Source organism: Aquarana catesbeiana, linkage group LG04 (genome assembly GCF_042186555.1).
Source record: "Aquarana catesbeiana isolate 2022-GZ linkage group LG04, ASM4218655v1, whole genome shotgun sequence".
Taxonomy (NCBI): domain Eukaryota; kingdom Metazoa; phylum Chordata; class Amphibia; order Anura; family Ranidae; genus Aquarana; species Aquarana catesbeiana.
Window position 1 is genome coordinate 152,237,203 of NC_133327.1, and position 22,364 is coordinate 152,259,566.

The 22,364-nt window shown below is 42.5% G+C and overlaps 1 protein-coding gene across 1 annotated transcript in view; it reads right to left on the reverse strand.

Annotated features, from left to right (window-relative positions):
* Positions 1-22,364, reverse strand: part of SLC9A9 (solute carrier family 9 member A9) — a 1,177,825-nt gene that overhangs the window by 503,200 nt on the left and 652,261 nt on the right. The window contains exon 10 of the mRNA XM_073625891.1: positions 3,356-3,469. Coding sequence (XP_073481992.1) covers positions 3,356-3,469 — 114 coding nt within the window. The remainder of the gene's footprint in view (positions 1-3,355; positions 3,470-22,364) is intronic.

The following is a 22,364-nucleotide window of genomic DNA, read 5'->3' on the forward strand; positions in this document are numbered from 1 at the left end:
AGCAAGAAGGATAGGTTAGAAGTGCATATTGCTGCATTTTTTAAAATATTCATGTAATCTTTTTACAGAATGAAATATTAACCATATTTTTTTTTTTCTTTTAGAAAACATCTTGCATACTCACTGGAAAACACTATGGACCTCGTAGAGAGTATTTCTTTTTTGAATATTAGATTTTTTCGTGGGTGAGGGTCGAATATAGTGTTTTTAATTTTTATTTATTTATTATTATTATTATTATCATCATTATTATTATTATTATTATTATTATTATGGTTTTTAAACATTTTGCAAATTTTTCTAATTTTCTTTCCCTTTTTTAAAATAGTTTTACATTTTTTTTTATTTTCATAAAGTGTATTTTCTCTTTTAGGACTACTTTCAGGACTACATCCAACTGTTCGGCAAAGGGGAGTGAGCATGGAGAAGAGCCAGTAAAGCATTGTGCAGTGAGCTGTTCAATCTTGATAATCCATGTACCATCTTCTGCCACAACTTCTATCACTTGCTTAAAGACATAGGTGGTGACCTTGAATAGCAGTTCATAGATAGCATTTATGCAGTTGCAATGCAATACCGGGCAGACTAACGAAGTTGCATGCCACCCCTCAGCTATCTATACACTATGGCTCAAGGTCCTCCTGTGTACCCTGGAACCTCTGGCCCATCATCTGTGTCTTCATATCATGTTCCTCAACCACATCTGTCCCCACCTGCACAGTCCTAATTCTTATCCTGTATATCAGAATCTTTACTTTTTTTTAATCTGTGGTAATTTTTGGGCCCTTATACTTTTGGCCAATTTGTTAATTTGGTTTAAAACACCAACTGTGCATGAGGTATTAAAGAGGAAGTAAACCCTGATGGGTTTTACTTCCTCTTTATTCCCCTGCAAAGTAAAAGCATAATGTATACTATCCCATTATGTGCCACTTACCTGCAAACAAAGCCCGCAATGTCCCTGCTGCTGGAAGCGTCCATCTTCTACCCTCTTCTTTTCAGGGCCGTGGACTCTGGCTCTGTGACTGGCCAGAATCGCGGGACATCACTCCCGCACACGCGCACGGGAGCCGACGGCCACGGCACGGGCCCTATAGAAACATGCCCTTTTCTAAAGTGCGCATGATGTCGGCGCAAGCGTATATTTCCAATAAATACAGGTAAGCCTTATTATAGGTTTACCTGTAGGTAAAAGTGGTCTGTAAGGGTTTACAACCACTTTAAACTTATTAACCACTTTAAGACCGGGCCTCTTTTTTAGATGTGGTGTTTACAAGTTAAAAACTGTTTTTTTTTTGCTAGAAAATTACTTAGAACCCCCAAACATTATAATTTGTTTTCTAACACCCTAGAGAATAAAATGGCAGTCGTTGCAATACTTTCTGTCACACCGTATTTGCGCAGCGGTCTTACAAGCGCACTTTTTAAAAAAAAATACACTTTTTTGAATTAAAATATAAGACGACAGTAAAGTTAGCCCATTTTTTTTATATTGTGAAATATAATGTTACGCCGAGTAAATTGATACCCAACATGTGACGCTTCAAAATTGCACCCGCTCATGGAATGGCGACAAACTTTTACCCTTAAAAATCTCCATAGGCGACACTTAAAAAATTCTACAGGATGCATGTTTTGCATTACAGAGGAGGTCTAGAATTATTGCTCTCTCTCTACCGATCGCGGCAATACCTCACATGTGTGGTTTGACCACCGTTTTCATATGCGGGCGCTACTCACGTATGCGTTCGCTTCTCGGTGGGCCGCATCATGTTTAAAAAACATTTTTTTTTCTTATTTGTTTTACCTTTTATTTTTACACTATTTAAAAAAAAGTGTCACTTTTATTCCTATTACAAGAAATGTAAACATCCCTTGTAATAGAAAAAAAGCATGACAGGACCTCTTAAATATGAGATCTGGGGTCAAAAAGATCTCAGATCTCATATTTACAATAACTGCAAAAAAAAAAAAAAAAAAAATGTTGTCATTTAAAATGATGAAAAAAATAAAATGGCCCTTTAAGAGCTATGGGAGAAAGTGATGTTTTGAGGTTGCTTCTGCCCTGCAGTGTCATGGAGATGGGTGGGGGCCATCTTCCCCTCACTCGTCTCCATGCACAGCCCTGAGAAGGATCCGATCGCCTCCGCCGCTGCCGACAGCTCCGATCGCCCTCTCCTGTCACCAATAAAGGTGATCTCGCTGCGAATCCATCACAGAGACCACTTTCATCTTTTACCGGACCGCCGGCAGAACATGGGGATTCTGGGGTTATGGCAGCTAGCTGCTGCCATAACAACGATATCCGTCCTCAAAGTAGGGACTTACATCGGCGTTCAGCAGTCCGGAAGTGGTTAACTTGTCATTCTCAGTGGCTAATCCTGTGGCTAATCCTATTACGTGGAGCTACTCAGACATACATTGTATCTAGCTATAGTAGCCACTCTGTAGCTACATACCAATCACCAGAGAAAATACACAAATTTATTTGTAGCTCCTATAAATAGCTGCTACAAAGTTGCTAATATGACATGACCCTTAAGCCTACACACTAATACTTTTTTTTTCCTTCAACCTAGTGGGTTGAAGAAAAAAAAAAACACTGCTGCAGGCGGAGCCACTGTACTAACAGTCAGACTTTACACAGAGATCTCCCCCGCTGAGCTGTTGTGTTCTGACAGGGGGACTATCCCCCCATTAGAACACTCAGCACTTTCAGCCATTGGCTTCTTATGCAGGCACTCGCCAAAGAGGAGGAGCCAGGAGCGTCAGCAGGGGACCCAAGAAGAGGAGGGTCGGGTCTGCTCTGTGCAAAACCACTGCATACTGACGTGTTTGTTATTTTATTTTAAAAAAAGGAACCTGTAATATCACTTTAAATTAGACAAATACTGAACATTAAAAAACCTGCCTAATCTCCAGTGATTATTGGCCTGTGTAAGGGCAATTTCAACACTCTATGCATGGAATTTCTCTGTAAGTGACCCCTTTTTTGCATCCTTATTCTAATATATTCTGTAAATGATATTAATTGCTAGCAAGAATATCACTGCTGAAATAATATGCTGACATTTATGTATGGCTACAAAGAATAATACTTCCCTTCATCACAAAACATTAAAGGCATAATCTGTGAATAATGCTATACACATATGGCTGGGTTTTGATCAAATAAAAAAACATTGAATATGAAACCTGTTAATGGTCCTGGATAGAAAACCAAATTCATGTTAACTATAATGTACATAAAATTAATCCGGTGAACCAGATAACACCCCCTCCTTTTTTAATCCCCATTCCTGACGTTTAAAGGTGGAAAATCTGGCTTTCCAATTTCCTTTGGAGAAAAGGATACAAATGCTCCACATATAAAGAGAGCATTAAAAATGTGATTCTGGAAGGTAAACAGAGCCAGCCCCATGTAACAGAAGATGAAGTTCTCTGCCAAGAAGTTCATGAATTCAAACAGCTGAAAGCAGAAAAAAAGCAGAATCAAATTAGAATTGGAGACATGACAATTTCCAGTCTATTGAACTATAATGTGAAATGCAAACTCAAAGAATATACTAGTAGGTTAATTGGTTGTAACCCAAATCGGTCCCATGGGTGTTTACACATTCTTGTAACTGTTAGGGAAATTAGACTGCAAGCTGCCATGAGGTGAGGTGTGATATACATGGTAAAATATTCCCCATTTGCATTATATCATAATGACATTTGAAAATAATCTCCATCCAATCTTTATCATTTGGTGGGATAGATAAGTTGAACCAGACTTCATTGCTGCTGGTGCATGCTGGGAGGGGATATAATCATTCAGGGTGTGATTTGGGAAGTCAGTCTGTTCTCCTCTGGGTCTACTGGAAGTGGGGGGGGGGTGTTGTGTTGCTGAAACCTCTGAAGAGTGCTGAAGAGTGCTGAACAGAGGCCTGGATCTGGCCTGAAGAGCCTGGGGTTTGAAGAGCGATGGAAGACCTCCAGATGTCTTGGATGTGGAGCTTTGTCCTCACTGGAGTATGGTGTCTTCTACCCAGGGTGCTGGCAGCTGATTTACCAAGTGCTTTACAGTCAGGAGTTACAATCACAGAATGCTAGGTCGGCTTCAAGGCTCTTTATTTGTGAGGATAGTAAGTACTTTTGTTCCCTTTTTGTGGAGTCTGCTACTTCTTGGGTGTCCTGTGCCCTATCCCTCTCTCCCAGGAGTTTTGAATGAGAGTCAACAAACTCCTTTTGATTTTAAAGTGACTGGCACCCATCTGTTCACATCCTACTATTGCCTAGGTAATCTACATCGTGAGGTGAAATGTTGGCCTGTGTCTGGGGGTACCACTATGTTTCCATTGTCAGGGTGGTGCTATATAAACAAACAACCTTCAAACACCAAGACAGATGGTAAGCAAGACCAGCATTACACCCATACTGAGCTCATCACCCCCTGTCAAAAATAGAAATTTTGTGGGTAAGTGTTTTTTTTTTTTCATAAAATGTAACTCAACATAGACAGCTATGTATTGATGAAACAACTATCCAAATGACTAAAAAAAAAAAACAATCCTATAATTCTTTGGAGGCTTTTTGTAAATTAAAAACTTTTTCTACACGGTCTGGTAAGTGACATCACTATTTCCTGTTTTAAAGTGTATGTCAGGCCAAATAAAAAAGTTATTTAATTCTAGCTTTAGACAGAGTAGGAAGGATTAAAAATCCTATTGTGTTTTTTACTGCTATCCAAGGAACCATTAGAAAGATTTACACTCACAATCTGTTTGCTGATGACAATTTCAACAGACAGGGAGTGAGGGATGATAGAAAAAAGTATGGCCTCTATGGTGGGTACCAAAATAGGGATTGATAGGGACTTGTACCATCATCCAGGAATCATTGAATAGCAAAATTGGTAGCCTAGTCCCCAACTAGGTTGCCACAAGAACAAGGGGGCAATTGGACTATCACGGTACAGTAAGGCAATACCATTTTGAATAATATAATGGGATATAAAAATTACAAAGGATTTTATTGATGCCAAAAAACAAATCATCATTTACAAATAAAAAACATGGTAGCGGTACAAATATATCACCAGTGAAAAGATTAACCCGAAAGGGGAGAATCACATTAAGACAATGGATCACAGATGTCATTTTCCTCAACTAGTTTTGCGGGCAGGGCCGCTTCATCGGGAGGGTATCTGTGATAGGATCAAAGAGACAATATAAAGATCGAAAGGCATAAAAGTAAGGACTTGTAAAGCAGCATCATGATTAAAAGGAGTATTAATGAGGATAAGAAGGGGGAAGGAGCAGAGCTGCTTACCCATGTCCCAGCAGCCACTAAGCACAGAGCGCCGCCACCAAAAGAGGTCTCACGCGGCGACTCGGGGGAGCCACAAATAATACCAACCGGAATCTGGGTAAATGAAGTAAAAGACATGGATATGCTGTGGACTTCCCAAGCCAAAATTGTAGGCCAGTGAAGAGGTGAATGAGATGGTGAAAATGAATGTGGGGTGGACATAAAAATAAAAGTAATGAAATAATGGTGAAATGTGCGGAGTGTGCATTTAAAAAACGTGAAAAAAGCATCAAATATTGAGTGAGAAACATTGGTGAAAGTGAAAAAAAGATGGTGTGACTGGGTGTGGGACAGAAAGAGAGAAAGAAAAGAGAGGGGACAATAAGGAAAGGAAAATAAGAGCAAGCAAAGAAGTGGTAGAGAGGGGAAGAGAAGGGAAAGAAAGAGAAAACAAAGGACACCAAAAAGGGAGGGAGAAAGGGAAAAAAGAAAAAAGAAAAAAGAAAGAAGAAAAGGGGGGGGGGAAGGGGAGAAAGGAGGAGGGAAAGGAAAGAGGGGAGAGAGAGGGAAGGAAAAAAGGAAGGGGAGAGTGATAGACAGAAAAAGGGAGGGATGTGAGCCACAGTGCAATTGAGGTGAATAGGGGAAGCAGCATATACCTGGTAATGATGTAGAAAAAATATATATGGGGGTCCCGGGAGAGGCAAGCCCACTAGGGGGGTTGATGCCAATGTGTGACCCCAGTCTGTGGCACTGGTGGACCGTAGGCATAGGGTGGAGGCAAGGTAGAGCTAATCCACCCATGCCAAAGTTGCCTATAGGAAAAAGGTAAATGGTATTATAGTTAACAAGCCAGTGTCGGTGCCTAGGGTACAGGGCACTGCAACTTGGTTGTGATAAAGCTGTATAGGTTGGAGTGGCTTACTGGAAGCTGACTGAGGCACAACAATCCCGGGTTCCCAGGTCCAGAGGGTCTGTGTACAGGCAAATGCCTGTTATTTGTAGCTCCCAACCCTGCAACGTTAAATCACATGCCGGTGGGCCCCGGCACGTGACGTCGCAAGGTCAGAGCTCCCGCACGGAGCATGCTTGAGGGAGTCGCGCGCATGCACACTGGCCCTTTAGCCGAGGGCCAGTGCAAGAGGAGGGGGTGGCCCGCGAGAACAGGACCGACTCCTCCACCAGGGAGCTCACTGGGCCGCCGCGGTAAGACACAGGTGGAGCGTCCCACGCCAGCACCTGTCATGGGACGGGGGGGGAAGGGAAGCAGCAAGGCTCAAATGTAAATATGAAAAAAGGGTAGTTGACACTAAAACAATCAATGAGAGTTGATTAAAGGGAAGTAAAATTGTGATGTAGCAAAAAATTATTATAATTACTAATTGATAAATAGGAGAAATATCCTATGAAGCCAATGCAGCCAAAAAACACAACAGAGGCCCAAGGTATCAAGGGGTCGAAGACTGGGACACATGATGGGGTGCATCATGATAAAAATAGGCGGGTAGCCTGTAATAAGGTAATAAAATATAGTCTGGCCCCAACCAATGGACGTCTAAGGTGCATGGTTGCATGGGGGCTAATGGTAACAACTTGTTGGATAGTAAACTAAGGGTAGTTAAGTATAATTTAAGAGACCAACCCCGAATCGACCATATGGTCAATGGGGGTTTGAGATGCTGGAGAGTGGGATGAATGGGAGCGATGAGGTGGAAGGCAAGGGACAGCCATATCCACTCTGGTCGCACGCCATAATCCTGCTCGACAGCGTGCCAGGTGTGTTATCCACCTAATGAATATAGAAAAAAAAGGTATCTTGAGTTTTGATTGGCCTATCACTAATCCCTGGGCATATGTATTCCTGCTAGTGTGAGCACTGATTGCTACACAGCCAGGAAACGCCAGGGATCTCTGTGAACATGATATGACATCTCAATCACAGGTAATGGAAACTGTTTATATATGCCTCAGCCTTTGCCATTCTTGGTAACTTGATATTGCACTCTCTTCCCATGGGTTCTGACTAATTTTTGTCTATTTAACCCAGTGTAAGACTGCCGATATACAGTCACACTACCTTGTCCTTATAATTATATTTTGTTACATTTTTTACTAGACATCTGTCTCTGTTTGTCTGGGGTATCCCCATGAGTTTGTCGGACTGCTTCAGGGCGACCATTGGACCTGTTACCACCAACTTAGCTACAACCGTTCTAGCTTGCACCCCATTTATTTGGGATTGATTTTTCAAACACCTTAAACTATATGAATCAATTTTGGAAGCACAGCTTAGTAACATCCACGGCCTGACGTTTCATCTACTGACTTGTATTGTCGAATTTGAACATATATCTGTAAGTACAGGATACATTTATTCCACCGATTGCATGTATCATATTGCTTCTATGCCTAATCAGTTGATTGTAATTATATGTTACTTCAGTATTGATATACTACCCCCCTCTCTTTTCTAATAGAAATGGAATAGCACGCTTTCTTGTAATCCCTGAAGAAGGAAATACACACATCAAAAAAATCCCTCTTTTGCCTCCTGAAACATGTTGGGTATCTTGGCACACACGCTCTACCAGCTTGATTTCTAGTTCTTATCTGCTGTGTGTCCCAAGTTTTGCGGCTGTTTCACTCCATTATTTAGATATTTCATTGTTTTTAGGTGATCTTTGTACATTTATATTGTAATATACACAATTTTGTATCAATAAAGTGATTAGACTTTTTATTCAATTTTAGGTGTACCCTATTTGCATTTCTCTCTGTGTCCGCAATATCCCTGGGGCTAAACCTTTTTTCCATAGATTCTTTTTTAGAATGTGACACAGAGTTTTGGGTTTCCCAATATATCTCTGGTTGATTTTCACTTCTTTTTCTCTTAATTCTCCTTATATAAAAAAAGTATGGCCTCTATGGTGGGTACCAAAATAGGGATTGATAGGGACTTGTACCATCATCCAGGCATCATTGAATAGCAAAATTGGTAGCCTAGTCCCCAACTAGGCTGCCACAAGAACAAGGGGGCAATTGGACTATCACGGTACAGTAAGGCAATACCATTTTTAATAATATAACGGGATATAAAAATTACAAAGGATTTTATTGATGCCAAAAACCAAATCATCATTTACAAATAAAAAACATGGTAGCAGTACAAGTATATCACCAGTGAAAAGATTAACCCCGAAAGGGGAGAATCACATTAAGACAATGGATCACAGATGTCATTTTCCTCAACTAGTTTCGCGGGCAGGGCCGCTTCATCGGCAGGGTATCTGTGATAGGATCAAAGAGACAATATAATGATCGAAAGGCATATTATGATTAAAAGGAGTATTGATGGGGATAAGAAGGGGGAAGGAGCAGAGCTGCTTACCCATGTCCCAGCAGCCACTAAGCACAGAGCGCCGCCACCAAAAGAGGTCACACGCAGCGACTCGGGGGAGCCACAAATAATACCGACCGGAATCGGGGTAGATGAAGTAAAAGACATGGATATGCTGTGGACTTCCCAAGCCAAAATTGTAGGCCAGCAAAGAGGTGAATAAGATGGTGAAAATGAATGTGGGGTGGACATAAAAGTAAAAGTAATGGAATAATGGTGAAATGTGCGGAGTGTGCATTTAAAAAACGTGAAAAAAGCATCAAATATTGAGTGAGAAACATTGGTGAAAGTGAAAAAAAGATAATTGAAATTGAAGTGAGACAGGGGATGTATTGATTGTGAGGTGCATGGGGGAGTGAACGAATTAGCATGGTGTGACTGGGTGTGGGACAGAAAGAGAGAAAGAAAAGAGAGGGGACAATAAGGAAAGGAAAATAAGAGCAAGCAAAGAAGTGGTAAAGAGGGGAAGAGAAGGGAAGGAAAGAGAAAACAAAGGACACCAAAAAGAGAGGGAGAAAGGGAAAAAAGAAAAAAGAAAGAAGAAGGGGGGGGAAGGAAAGGGGGGGGGGAGGAAAAAAGGAAGGGGAGAGTGATAGACAGAAAAAGGGAGGGATGTGAACCACAGTGCAATTGAGGTGAATAGGGGAAGCAGCATATACCTGGTAATGATGTAGAAAAAATATATATGGGGTCCCGGGAGAGGCAAGCCCACTAGAGGGGTTGATGCCAATGTGTGACCTCATAGGCATAGGGTGGAGGCATGGTAGAGCTAATCCACCCATGCCAAAGTCGCCTATAGGAAAAAGGTAAACGGTATTATAGTTAACAAGCCAGGGTCGGTGCCTAGGGTACAGGGCACCGCAACTTGGCTGTGATAAAGCTGTATAGGTTGGAGTGGCTTACTGGAAGCTGACTGAGGCACAACAATCCTGGGTTCCCAGGTCCAGAGGGTCTGTGTACAGGCAAATGCCTTATCCCCATTAATACCCCTTTTAATCATGATGCTGCTTTACAAATCCTTACTTTTATGACTTTCGATCATTATATTGTCTCTTTGATCCTATCACAGATACCCTCCCGATGAAGCGGCCCTGCCCACGAAACTAGTTGAGGAAAATGACATCTGTGATCCATTGTCTTAATGTGATTCTCCCCTTTCGGGGTTAATCTTTTCACTGGTGATATATTTGTACTGCTACCATGTTTTTCATTTGTAAATGATGATTTGTTTTTTGGCATCAATAAAATCCTTTGTAATTTTTATATCCCGTTATATTATTCAAAATTGTATTGCCTTACTGTACCATGATAGTCCAATTGCCCCCTCATTCTTGTGGCAGCCTAGTTGGGGACTAGGCTACCAATTTTGCTAGGGAGTGAGGGAAATCTGTAATGGGAACAGACAGATACAAAACTCTGAGGGCATGGCTGGAGCAGTACTGGCTGAGGCCACATTCATCCACATATTCATGCACTGGGTCAGTGAGTGGTGTTCCTTCCTTTCTCTGATGATGCTTCTACACCCCTGAATCAGTGGCAGCCCGTCCATATGGGGCGCCGCCCCCATAATCTATGTGCCGGCCTCTAATCTACATGCAGAACGCCGGATGCTGGGATTTCAATTTTTTTTTTTTTTGAAGCACAATTAGAGCCTGAGGCTCTAATTGGCTTCACAAAAGGGTGGTCTCGGGGCACAGTAAGACTATCCACTTGTGTGACAATAGCAAATTAATATTCGCTACTGGCTTCCTGATTCTCCTCCCGGTCAATCAGGAAGTGGGTCCTGTGACCCAAACGTGTCTCAGAACACACTTCCTGTTCGGCCAGGAGGAGAATGTCTCACTGTGTGCTGCATCAGCATGGGCTCACCCCTTCAGGCAGAAGATGTCTTTGAAATCCAGCCGGGAGAAGCAGTCAGAGTCATCCCGGCTCTTCCTTCCCCCTGCCTCCTAAGGTAAGGCATCTGATTGCCGTATTCACGTCCGTCAACCCGCATGTGTGTGGGGGGGTATGGAGGGAATCCCCGCCGTCTGTCTCTCGCAGGGAGATCTCCGCCATCCGTCTCCCGTGGGGGTGGTGCTAGTTTGCCGCCCCCCCCCAAAAAAAATATTAAGCATAGCCGTCACTGCCCTGAATGGTGCTCTTTGTCTCAGCTTAGAGTGTCTCTATAAGTTATACCTGAAAACTCTGATGGGGTTCTAGCCTTCTCCTACTTTACTAAATAAAACATTTTGTGTCTTACACACAAATGTCTCAGAAGTTTTGTTTGGCTGGCTGGATGTTTTTCCGATACTTCCAGCTACAACATGCTGTCAGATACCAGTTCCCACAATCACCCTCCCTTCAGGTCGATCCCACTGAGGAATCATTGGCCCCTGGTGATTTAGACAAGCCTCTCTTAACTTCATATGGTGCTCTCCTATATGTTAATTCCCCGAAGATAATAAAATTGTGGGAGTACTGGAAGGGGGATATATCCATGTTGGACAGGGAAGATTGGGAGGACCAACTGGAGAAGGGCCCCAAGCTAGTCGTTTCCTCTAGGGATAAATTAATTCAAGTAAAATTTTTTCACCGGGTATATTATACTCCCTCCAGACTCCATAGAATATTCTCAGATCATGATCCTCTTTGTCTCCATTGTAGACTTCATCTGGGATCTTATTTACATATGTTCTGGGAATGTCCTTCTATTGTGGCATATTGGGCAGCTATTTTTGAGGAAATTATTCTTAGATTACAATTGTCCCTTTCCCCATCTCTGTCTTTAGCTCTCACCATACTGAGCGAATGAAATGGTCGGACTTAACGCAACCTGAGGTGTCTTCATGGGAAGCTTTGGTAAATACGACCCTCCCTCTTTACAAGATAACATACATGAATAGGGGCTGCCCCTGGAAATTTGATAAGGTGTGGTCCCCTTGGACTATGACTAGAGGAGATTCAACTATATTGTCCGAGCAAAATGTAGGGTCCGATACAGGTCGGGAGGGTCCTATTCACTTTCCCTTTCTTCTCCCTCCTCTTAGCTATTATGGTTCACCTGATCCTATTCTATCATCCCTCCACCTCTGCCCCCTACAACATTGTGTTTCTAGATGTGTGAGGGCTTTTCCTCCCTGGAAGTTGATCTTTCCTTCTGGTTCTTATCTGGTTAACTGTTTATGGTATACTATGTATATTCTGCTTCCGTTTGCCTATTCTCTAATGGGGTTTGATTGTTGGACATGACTGTATCCGATGTGTACATCTTTTTGTCTTGTGTTGTGCTAGACTATATTTTTGTATTTTACTTATACTGTAATATTGCAGATTGTAATAAAGCACCCGTTTTGTAAAAAACAAACAAAAAAAAAAAAACACTTCCTCTCTGGTAAAATATTCTTAACTAGACAGGAAGTGAGGGTAAATCTGTAATTCTCCCTCACTGAAATTAAAACAAGGAAAACAAGGTTTGGCTGGACATACAGTACATTTTATGTTTGGCACTTGTTTATGACACCTGCCTGCTTATTAGACAATAAATAAACAGTTCAATGATGCTGATTAGCTGATTTACTGTCCAATAAGCAGATAAGAAGCTGCAATACTGAAACAGGAAATAAATGTGTCACTTACATGGCTCCGGAGTGTAAGTCACAAACCTGGCAGAACAAAATTACACATTTTTTATCATGTAAAACAATTTACATGTATGTTAGCAGTTTGCCTTGAGTGTTACTTTAAGTTGTGTAGCAGTCTTGTACTGTGCAGCCACAAACACAAAAAAAATCTTTAAAAGGATAACAAAAATGATACTGGAAATGGCAAAATATTATTTTCTTTGTACCAAAGTTATTTTAAGAAAAAAGATATAAGCTTTGAGAAAATGTTCTTTTTCAATTGCACACATATCTGTTGACTGGGATGATATGCCCCCTTTGTTTGTACTTTGTATGTCTTGAATCTTCATCACCCACACGCACAGATCAGTTATCTGAGGGTCTTGTCAAAGCAGTGCGGGGAGACTGTCCTGTCAAACACATTTTTATGTGAAGTAAAAGGTCACTCATCAAGCATTTTTTTTAAAGAAAAAAATAAAACACTTGCCTAGTCCTGGAGAGATTTCACAAAGTGGAATTCTGTCAATAAAAGGATTCGGCACTAGCAGTAAAATCTATAAATTCTTCATTTGTAGTATTGTTAAAGTAAGATCCCTATGTGCAATCTGCAGTGTTTTGCTCTTCTGCAAATGCTATAGTTAAGGAAAAACACATTACAAAGCTAATAAAAGCTTGGATAAAATGCTGTCCATTACACATCTTTAAGCACATTAATGCTGGATTGTTAAAGTAAATGCAGACTTTCCTATCATTTCTCTGTTATAAAAAACTAGATGGTTTTGTTTATTGCAGCCTTTCAGTTCAGTCTAATTAAAGCCCAATTCCAGGTTGGGCAAAAAATAGAATAATTGATCCCTCAACAACTCTACCATTAAAATGCAGTTCCAGCTGCTATACTCATCTTCTCTGTATGACATTTTATCCCAGACTCACCAATTCACTAATCCAGTGATACTACTCTTTCTATAGGGGTCAAGTTGCCCTATATTCATAGTTAGATAGTTAGTCTGGCTTCAAAAAGACACAAGCCCATCCAGTTCAAACAATGCATTCACAGAAAAATCTTGCAGGGAGCGACAGCATATCATTATGAGCCATTGTTCTCTGCAGTATTTAGGATATCTGAATATATATAAAACTGTGCTTAGCGCCAATCTAAATGTTCATATCTTAATTACTACAGCAGCACTCTCAAAGCATAAACAATACAAATTCTTAATATAAATAGACTCAAAAAACTCTTGTGCTGTGTTTTCTAATCATTCCAACAAATATCAATAAACTGAATCAAACACAATTATAATTGGTGTGTCTGCAAGAATCACCGAATGATTAGGTGAAACCTAATTTAAGTTTCATATAAATATATTAAGTGTCCAAAAAGTGTCTCTTAACGTCTAAAAAAATATTCAACAATCAGGTGACAAGTGAACCCACCACCGCCAAATAGACAACCTCTTACCGAGTCATGAGACCACGCATTATAGGTGGTCTAGTATGGCATGAAGCTGCATAAGTCTTGCTGCATGGATTCTTTAGCATAGAGGACATCTGTTACACATCTCCAGCATGCTCCGCTTGCATCTCTCCCTTCCAGCTCCACTATAGGACTCGGTTGAAAATATGAGACACCAGATAGTGTAATACCGCCAAGTATTTTAATGTAAGCATAAAAACAATTCTACTTACGAACATCCAAAAAAATCTGAGCATGTATCTCTAAGAATGCCGCTGGTGCCGACTCCAGACAGGCATGGGTAATGTCAGCCCAACTGTATCCCACCCCAACGTACATTTAGTCTAAACAGACGTTGTCAGAGTTTATTCCCTTGACAACGTCTATTTAGACAAAACGTACGTTGGGGCAAGATACGGCTACGTAAGGCCAACTTCCCTGGGGTAGTGCAATAAGGATATTTATTTCTATTACAGAGGAAACATGAAAATATCAGGTAGCATCCAAAGATATTTTCAAATGGATGACAATTTGATTTACATGGATCCCCTATCACCAACAGGCAGCAGTGTCTCTTTGTTTCCTTTATATCTACTGTTGGTGCAGGTGTTGGGTTGCAAAAAGAAAAGTTTAACCCTTAAGATTTCCAGGATGATGACAGTAATCAGTTTGGACAATGCCAAACACCGTACAACATAAAGGCATAGATTAGTTTAAGACAGGCTGAAGGTCAGGGTTGGAAGTAGACAAGCATAGCTGAAGAACAAGGGGAAGGCCAGGGCAAAAAGCAAAGAAACTTTCTTATTACTAAGTCTTATTTACAACAAGAGCTAAGGTAATAGATATCCACAGATGAGCTGTGTACTAGGAAAAGCAAGGTGTGGTGTACGGGTCAAGTTATGAAGAGGAAGCAAGACCCAATGTAGCAACAGCAGCCTGGAAGGTCAACATACACCACAAGTTTAAAAAGGCACTCTGAAATTTAAAAAATTGAGGCTGTGTTCAGTCTTAGCTTGACTACTCTGCAGGACTAAATATCTTCCAACTGATGCCACAGGTGTGTTTTTAGGCACAACAGATCTATGCATTCCAGGTAGAGGACGTAATGCAAGAGAGAAGAGGGAACAAACCACCAAAAGCTGTCAATGTTCTGTTACCTCTCTGCATCTACTGGCATATCATGCAAAGCTTTTACTACATTATTATTTTAAAATGGGTTTAAAATACAAATAAAGTAACTTTTAAAAATATATTCAGGGTGTAGCAAAAGAGTGTAAAGATGGCCATAGTTGGATCAAAATTTGTCCTGTTCAGCAGGAACTGCACTAACTTTGATCAGTGTATGGCCATCTGTGTTCAACAGAAGCCGATTCTTAGATTGGCTTCTGTCAAAAGAACAAGTTGGAAAACTTTTGTCAATCAGCAGCTGCAGACAACTGGCTGCTGCCATTGATTAGTGTATTGTGACAGCACTGAGTCCCACTGTCTTAGTGAAGGACAATCATCTATGGCCAGTTTAAGTATTCAATGTTTTACTGTTTATATGTTTTCCGGGTCTCACAAAAAATGTTATGGCCAGTGCTAGGCGGCAAATAAACATCCTTGTGGAAGCAGTGGTTTATTTTCTGCAAGCTGATAAGCCCTCTGACTAGTTAGAACTAGAGTTCTGTAATTAGTGGGGAGAGTAAGCTTTATTGAATACAGAGCTGTAGTTCTGATTAGGCCAGGCATGTGTTGGACCAGTGGATATAAACAGTTGCTCTTATTAGAGGGCAGGTATATTATATTAATCTGCAGCCCCTCCTTTCTCCCAGCACAGACAGGAGCATCTGGTTTGTTCTATAGCTAGCAATACGTAACTCAAATTTTGGCCAATTTGTGTTGAATCAGCCAAAATTCAAACTGTGGGTGGCACTGTTGGCACCATCCAGCTTAATAAATGTGGATATAAATATTGAGTGAGTTGGGTGGAAAATTATCCAACGCTGAGTGTTACTGTACAGGTATTCAAATAGCAACAGGTGATATAGCTTTCTAAATACAATACCCGGCAGGGAAGTTCCCTCCATTCACACTGTTTAGCGAGCATAGATGGGGGAATGAAACTATTTCTCTTGTTCAGTCTGTGGGCTGAATGAGAGAAATTTACACAAGTTTGGCTATCCTTATACAAGGTATGCTTCCAACCACACAGGAAGTACTCTGCTTTTATTCTGTATTAGAAACCCCATTATTTACAAACTGAGTGTCATGGATGCAGTGCCGGGACAAGGTCATCCAGTGCCCAGGGCGAATATGCCAAGGTGAGCCCCCCACCCCGTTTTATGCATGACCAACCATCTTACCCACACCTGATCATTATACCTATGTATAGCGTGCAGAGGTCAAGATTAGATAAATTACAAAGCACAAAGGTCAGGAGCAAAAATAATGTAATGCAGCAGTCAGGAGCGGATAAAGTACAGGGTGTAGGGGTATGGTTTATGTAATATACAATGTGCAGGAGTCAAGAGATAATGAGTATATACACCCTAGTGCACCACAGTATCCCCTATGTGGAATTTCATGTATAAAGTATACACAAACACTTACATATATACATAAAGCCATCCATTTATATTCCTGCCTGACCCAAGTGTCTTCTCTGACATTATTGTACATAATAAAAGTTTAAATCCCTGGAAAATAAAGAAAATCCACCCTTGCAGTAGGGCCCCCATACTGCAATGGTTAAATGCTAATTTAGTCTAGGGGCAGAGGATCAAGGTATAAATACCTAAAGGCCAGGTTCACTTTTAATTAAAAAATAACATATGCACATATTTTTGCCAGGAAAAAATATTAGCATTTATTATTTAAAAAAAAAAAAAAAGCCACCAAGTGTAGTATTGCACCCATGATCACCAGACCACTTGTGCAATGTCAGGCTCCTGCACGCACTGCCTAAAGCTCTGTGCCCATAACTCTGCACAGGCTGTCATTGCAGAGTTGCAGGCAGTGTGAATGAAATACGGGTGTGCTGATCAGTGTGTCATTTAAACTACAAGTCTGTCTGCTGCAGTGGCGGACAGGACTTGTAGTTTCTACATTCAAAGATTACTGTGAATTAAAAGAGAACTATGGGTTGTATTTTTATTTTCAGATTCATACTTACCTAGGTGGATGCAGCAACGGTCTGATGCTGCATCTGTCCCCCACCGCCTCTGCACTGAGAGCCGAGCGATCGAACACCGCCGATGGCTCGGTTCTCTCGGCTCCCAGAGCAGAGAGCTGATGACTGTCAATCAGCATCTCTCTTCTCTGCTCCTCCACGCTCACTGGAGCGCTGAGCTGTGGAGGGGCGGTCTCAGCGGCTCGCTGAGAGGCTATGACGGCCATCAGTCCAGGAACCTGGTGGATCCAGACTCCCAGAGTTGGGATGACGCAGTGCCTGGACTGATCTGTCAAACCGCTCTCTGCTGAGAACGGGTCACAGGAGTGCAAAACAAATTGCACTCCTGTGACCCATAGGAGAAGCCCAGCCAAACGAGGTCAGGCTGGACTTCTCCTTTAATGATGTGGCTGTGTGGGTGGAGCCTTGCACAGCCATGCTGTTTTCAAAATGTGACAAAAAGTGAGGGGGGAAGAACTTCTGCCCGCTGTCACACAGAACATGTTACATGTTACACTATGAATACTGGTGTAACATGTAACATGTTCTAAAATGTGAATTTATCATATAAGCTGGTACACATGCTGTTTTTTTTTTTCGTTCAAATTGCCGGCTGATAGGTTCTTGCTTTTACACAAGTGATGTGGATACAGGAATATGCAGGGACATTGTATTCTGACAACGGGCCCCCCCCCACCCCCCCACCCTTTAGAATACACTGATTAGTGCTGCAAGTTGCTGATTGCACAAGGTTTTCCAGCAATCCTGTTCAACAGAAGCTGATCTAATGATTGGCTTCAAACATGGGGAATTTACACTCAGATTGAAATTCAGCCATTCTTTGCTGAACTGGTCCAATCTCAATCTGTGTGTAGCCCAGCTTTACCTTATTCCTTGCTCCAGCAGGCTTCCTTCACTGCTGTGACTTGTGCCCGTCAGCTTCCAAGTTACTGGCTGGGGTGGTTACTATTCAGCCTCCTCATCATACTATACAGAATTAATGTCCCTCTATGATATGTGATGTCAAGGCTTTTTTGTGGAGGAAGAGAGCACTGGAGCTGGCTGAAACGTGGAATAAGGTAAGTGAAAGAGGCTTTTTCTCCCCCCCCCCCCAAAAAAAAAAAAAAACACATACACTGCAAGGATGGACTTTTTGTTTACTTTTCTAGAGTTGGCCATTATGCAATCACATTCATTGCTGTTTATATTTAGATTTTTTAATAGGTTAGGAATATACTGGGACCTCTGAGGTGCTACATACAGTAGATGTATTCCACATACACATTATATCTTATTAAAAAAGATGTGTATGTGGAATACATCTACTCTGCATGTAGCATCTCAGAGGTCCCAGTATATTCCTAACCTATTCAAGAAATTTACCTTTTCTCTTGGTAAACCTGCAGTACAAGGTGCAGGGCAGGTTTACAGACAGCATAGTACAGGATGGAAGGCAGAGAAGGTCGGGCTCAAAGGGAGAAGATGCAGTCTGCCATTTGTCCTCTCAGATCTTCACTCAGGGAGAGCTGCTGTGTGTGCTGGCCAGGAAGCAGTAATCGGGGCTCCTGTGTAATCGTCTCTTCTTTTGCTGTGAAAGCCCCGACTCAGCCAGCCACACTAACAGGCGCTTAGGGAGAGAGCGGAGGGAGAGGGTGTTCTCACTTTCTAAAATGGGGTGTGACTGCTGCCTCAGTGAGGAGTTTGGCAATAAGGAAGGGCACATCTTCAGCTGTAGCGGCAGCACGGAGTATAGGATAATGATACTCTTCTGCCTACTAACAACCTGCCCACTCCCACACTCCGCCCAGGGCACCCGGCCCTCCCGCCCCCCTTGTACCAGCCTTGCATGGATGCACTTTGTCACATTCTTATTTGTAAAATAAAAAGTGGCCAAAATTCATCACACTTTCCTGTTTTAAGGTTTAAAGAGAAAGAAAACCTGGTGCACAAGGCACGGTATAACCCCTCGGGACTTTCATTGACAGACCAAATGTAGTAGAAAAAGTCAATTTTTATTAGACAAAAATGGAAAAGATAAATACAATGACATGAAGATATCAAGTGTACAAATATAAACAAGATTAAAATGCATGAACCGCATAAGACTTAGCTGCCCTGGATATATGTAGTGGGCTAGCATAGACAAATGCCATATATGACGCCTGACATGTTTTGGACGGAATTGTCCTTCTTCAAAGGCTTTGTGTCACATATAAAGGTATTTTTATTTATTTCAGGTACTTATATAGCGCTGTCAATTTATGCAGCGCTTTACATATACATTGTACATTCACATCAGTCCCTACCCTCAAGGAGCTTACAATCTAAGGTCCCTAACTCACATTCATACATACTAGGGACAATTTAGACAGTATCCAATTAACCTACCAGCATGTCTTTGGAGTGTGGGAGGAAACCGGAGTACCTGGAGGAAACCCACGCAGGCACAGGGAGAACATGCAAACTCCAGGCAGGTAGTGTCGTGGTTGGGATTCGAACCAGCGATCCTTCTTACTGCTAGGCGAAAGTGCTACCCACTATACCACTGTGCTGCCCGTAAGTAGTTTTTCTATAATATAGACAAATCACATATTAATACAAAAATTACAATAATATATGTATAATTAAACCTTGCATATGCGACCCCAAAACTATTTGCATTAAACCAACATGTATAGGTGCAAAAAATGCCACAAATGTACTTACAAAGGTGGCTGGCCAACAATGAGCGCAATATAGAGATCAAAGGCATGTATAGCCAAGGAGCCAGATCAGGAAAGGGCCGATAAGATGGAATGTGGGCCAATGTATTGCGATGCTGTCGCATAGAGCAAGAGGGAGTCAAATGCTGCAAGAGCACCCAGTCAGTGCAGGATGAACATCCGCACTGATTGTTGGGCCATATAGTGTATGGACCACAGCTGCACAAGATGTAAATCTGTAGATGTAAACATAATATAATGGTAACTAATTGTAATTGTGGCAAAGGTTAAAATCACCAAAACTGGAATCGATCAGTATGCTTATCCGAAGAATGACCCATGAAAATGTAATAAAGCATAAAGTACAGTGAAAGCCATACCTATAAGCGCTGAACATAGGGGGAGGTCCCACTCTCTGCTGCATAGGATTTTAATCCATCAGTATTAATGTGCAACTATAAAGAAAGCACAGGGAATACTAGATGGATCGGATGTGCCAGAGAAAAACAGAGACATAAGATAATATTACATGTAAAAGGGCCTTGGTCATCCAAGAATGGAGCCAGGTTGCCAATTCATCTTAATAAGATTAATAAGTAAAGGAGCTTGAGAGAGGATATTACCTGAAATATGTTAGTACAGAGATGTTTCTGCAACAGCCTGGCACATCACAGTGGCCAGATAGTGCAGACATACTGCTTATATATAGAAAGTATAAACAGTTGACTGGGATCACTAATTAGCAACCCAAATCAGCTGTGGCCTGGTGACAGAAGCCACGCTGTGCTGTATGCACGGCTGGTGTGATTGAGTGTTCTCAGATGAAACGGTGCGCGGCGCTGGCCTGTCCCAGGTGGCAGGGCTGCGTCCCGCGTCATTGTCAGAGGATTAGCAGAGTCAGAGCCTGTCAGTATCGGCGCGTCCCGGTGCGCCTGCGCGGTAGAGCTGCACATCAACACGCATGGGCACACGATCCGCGGGTACGAGCGCGTGACCCGAATGGGTTAGCACACGTGGGTACACGAACGCATGCACGTACAGCGGGACGTCCCCTTGGCGGGCCTATATAAAGGCAGCTATGCCTTGTGCTTGTTGCTGGTTTGTCTTCTCAGCTCCCAGTGTTCCCGTTTATTCTCTGCATACCTGTTCCTGCCTATAGTGACCCGAACCGTTTGACTACTCTGCTTATCTCCTCTCCAGTGTTTGACCCTCGGCTTGTAAAAAGGACTTGCTACTACGATTATGCGGTGTTTGACCCTCGGCCTGCTTAAAGGACTTGTCTTGCTTAATCCTGTGCTTACTACTACGATTACCTGGTGTTTGACCCTCAGCCTGCTTAAAGGACTTGTCTTGCTTAATCCTGTGCTTGCTACTACGATTAACTGGTGTTTGACCCTCGGCCTGCTTAAAGGACTTGTCCTGCTTAATCCTGTGCTTCTCCTCAGCTCTGTTCCTGGTTCCAGGTCAAGTGTTGGAGTTCCTGCCAAGCTTCTCTCCAGTTCAGCAACCAGTCCACGTTACACGGGTTCTGCACGTCTAGAGACACCTTGGTGACCTGCACACCTGCTGGCAACCCGTGCCTCTCCGTGCCTGTTACCCTCTGTGCCACCTTCAGGGGTATCTCGCACGGGCTGTCCAGAGACTGCAGGATGGATACTTCCAAATTGAGGGTCGCCTTCAACACCTAACAACTTCCTCGGCTCCCCTGGAAGCACCTTCAGCTTCACCCAGTGGGGTTTCTTCTTCCCAAAGCCAAGTCAACCCAGTCATGATGACCATCCCTGAACCTAGGGTTCCCATTCCGGAACGGTTTTCCGGAGTTCGAAAGAAATTCAGAGCTTTCAAAAACGCTTGTCAGCTTTACTTGGCCCTTCAACCCAGGACTTTCTATTCCGAAGCTGTAAAAGTGGGGTTTGTCATTTCGCTTTTATCAGAAGAACCTCAAGCCTGGGCCCATAACGACTTGGAACAGAAAAGCTCCCTGTTGGATACGGTAGAAACTTTTTTCAACTCTATGGCACAGCTGTATGACGACCCACAACGCACTGCCACAGCCGAGTCCATCTTACACACCCTGACCCAGGGAAAGAGACCAGTGGAAGACTACACCGTTGAATTCCGGAAATGGTCTGGGGACACCAACTGGAATGAGGCTGCTCTAAAATACCAGTACCGCCAAGGTCTATCGGAAAACCTAAAAGATGAATTGGCTCGGGTGGATACTCCTTCTTCCCTGGAAGAATTAATACAACTAGCAATTAAGCTTGACAGACGCCTGCGTGAACGCCGCTCTGAATGCTTCCAATCCACACGACCAACCTGGATGTTACCTTGTGTTCCTCCTGTTCCAGCACCCTCTGCCGTACCTTCCTCTTCCTCGGACAATGAACCTATGCAGTTGGGATTGGTACGTTCTCCGCTCACCCCTGATGAAAGACTCCGCCGGCATCAAGCCAACCTTTGCCTTTATTGTGGGGAAGCCGGTCATTTCTTACGCAACTGCCCCATGAGACCCAGTAAGTGCCAGCCACAGTACACTATGAACTTTCAAGTTACCGGCTCTACCCAATCTCACTTTGTCCTTCCGGTCTCATTACAGGTGGCGGAAGAGGAGGCTCCGCTGCTGGCCATCATTGACTCCGGAGCATGCAGTTGTTTCCTGGATGCATCCCTGGCTCACACCCTGCATATTCCCCTCCAAGATAAGAAACAACCTCTGCAGATACATCTAGCCGACGGATCCCTACCATGTTCGGGACAAGAA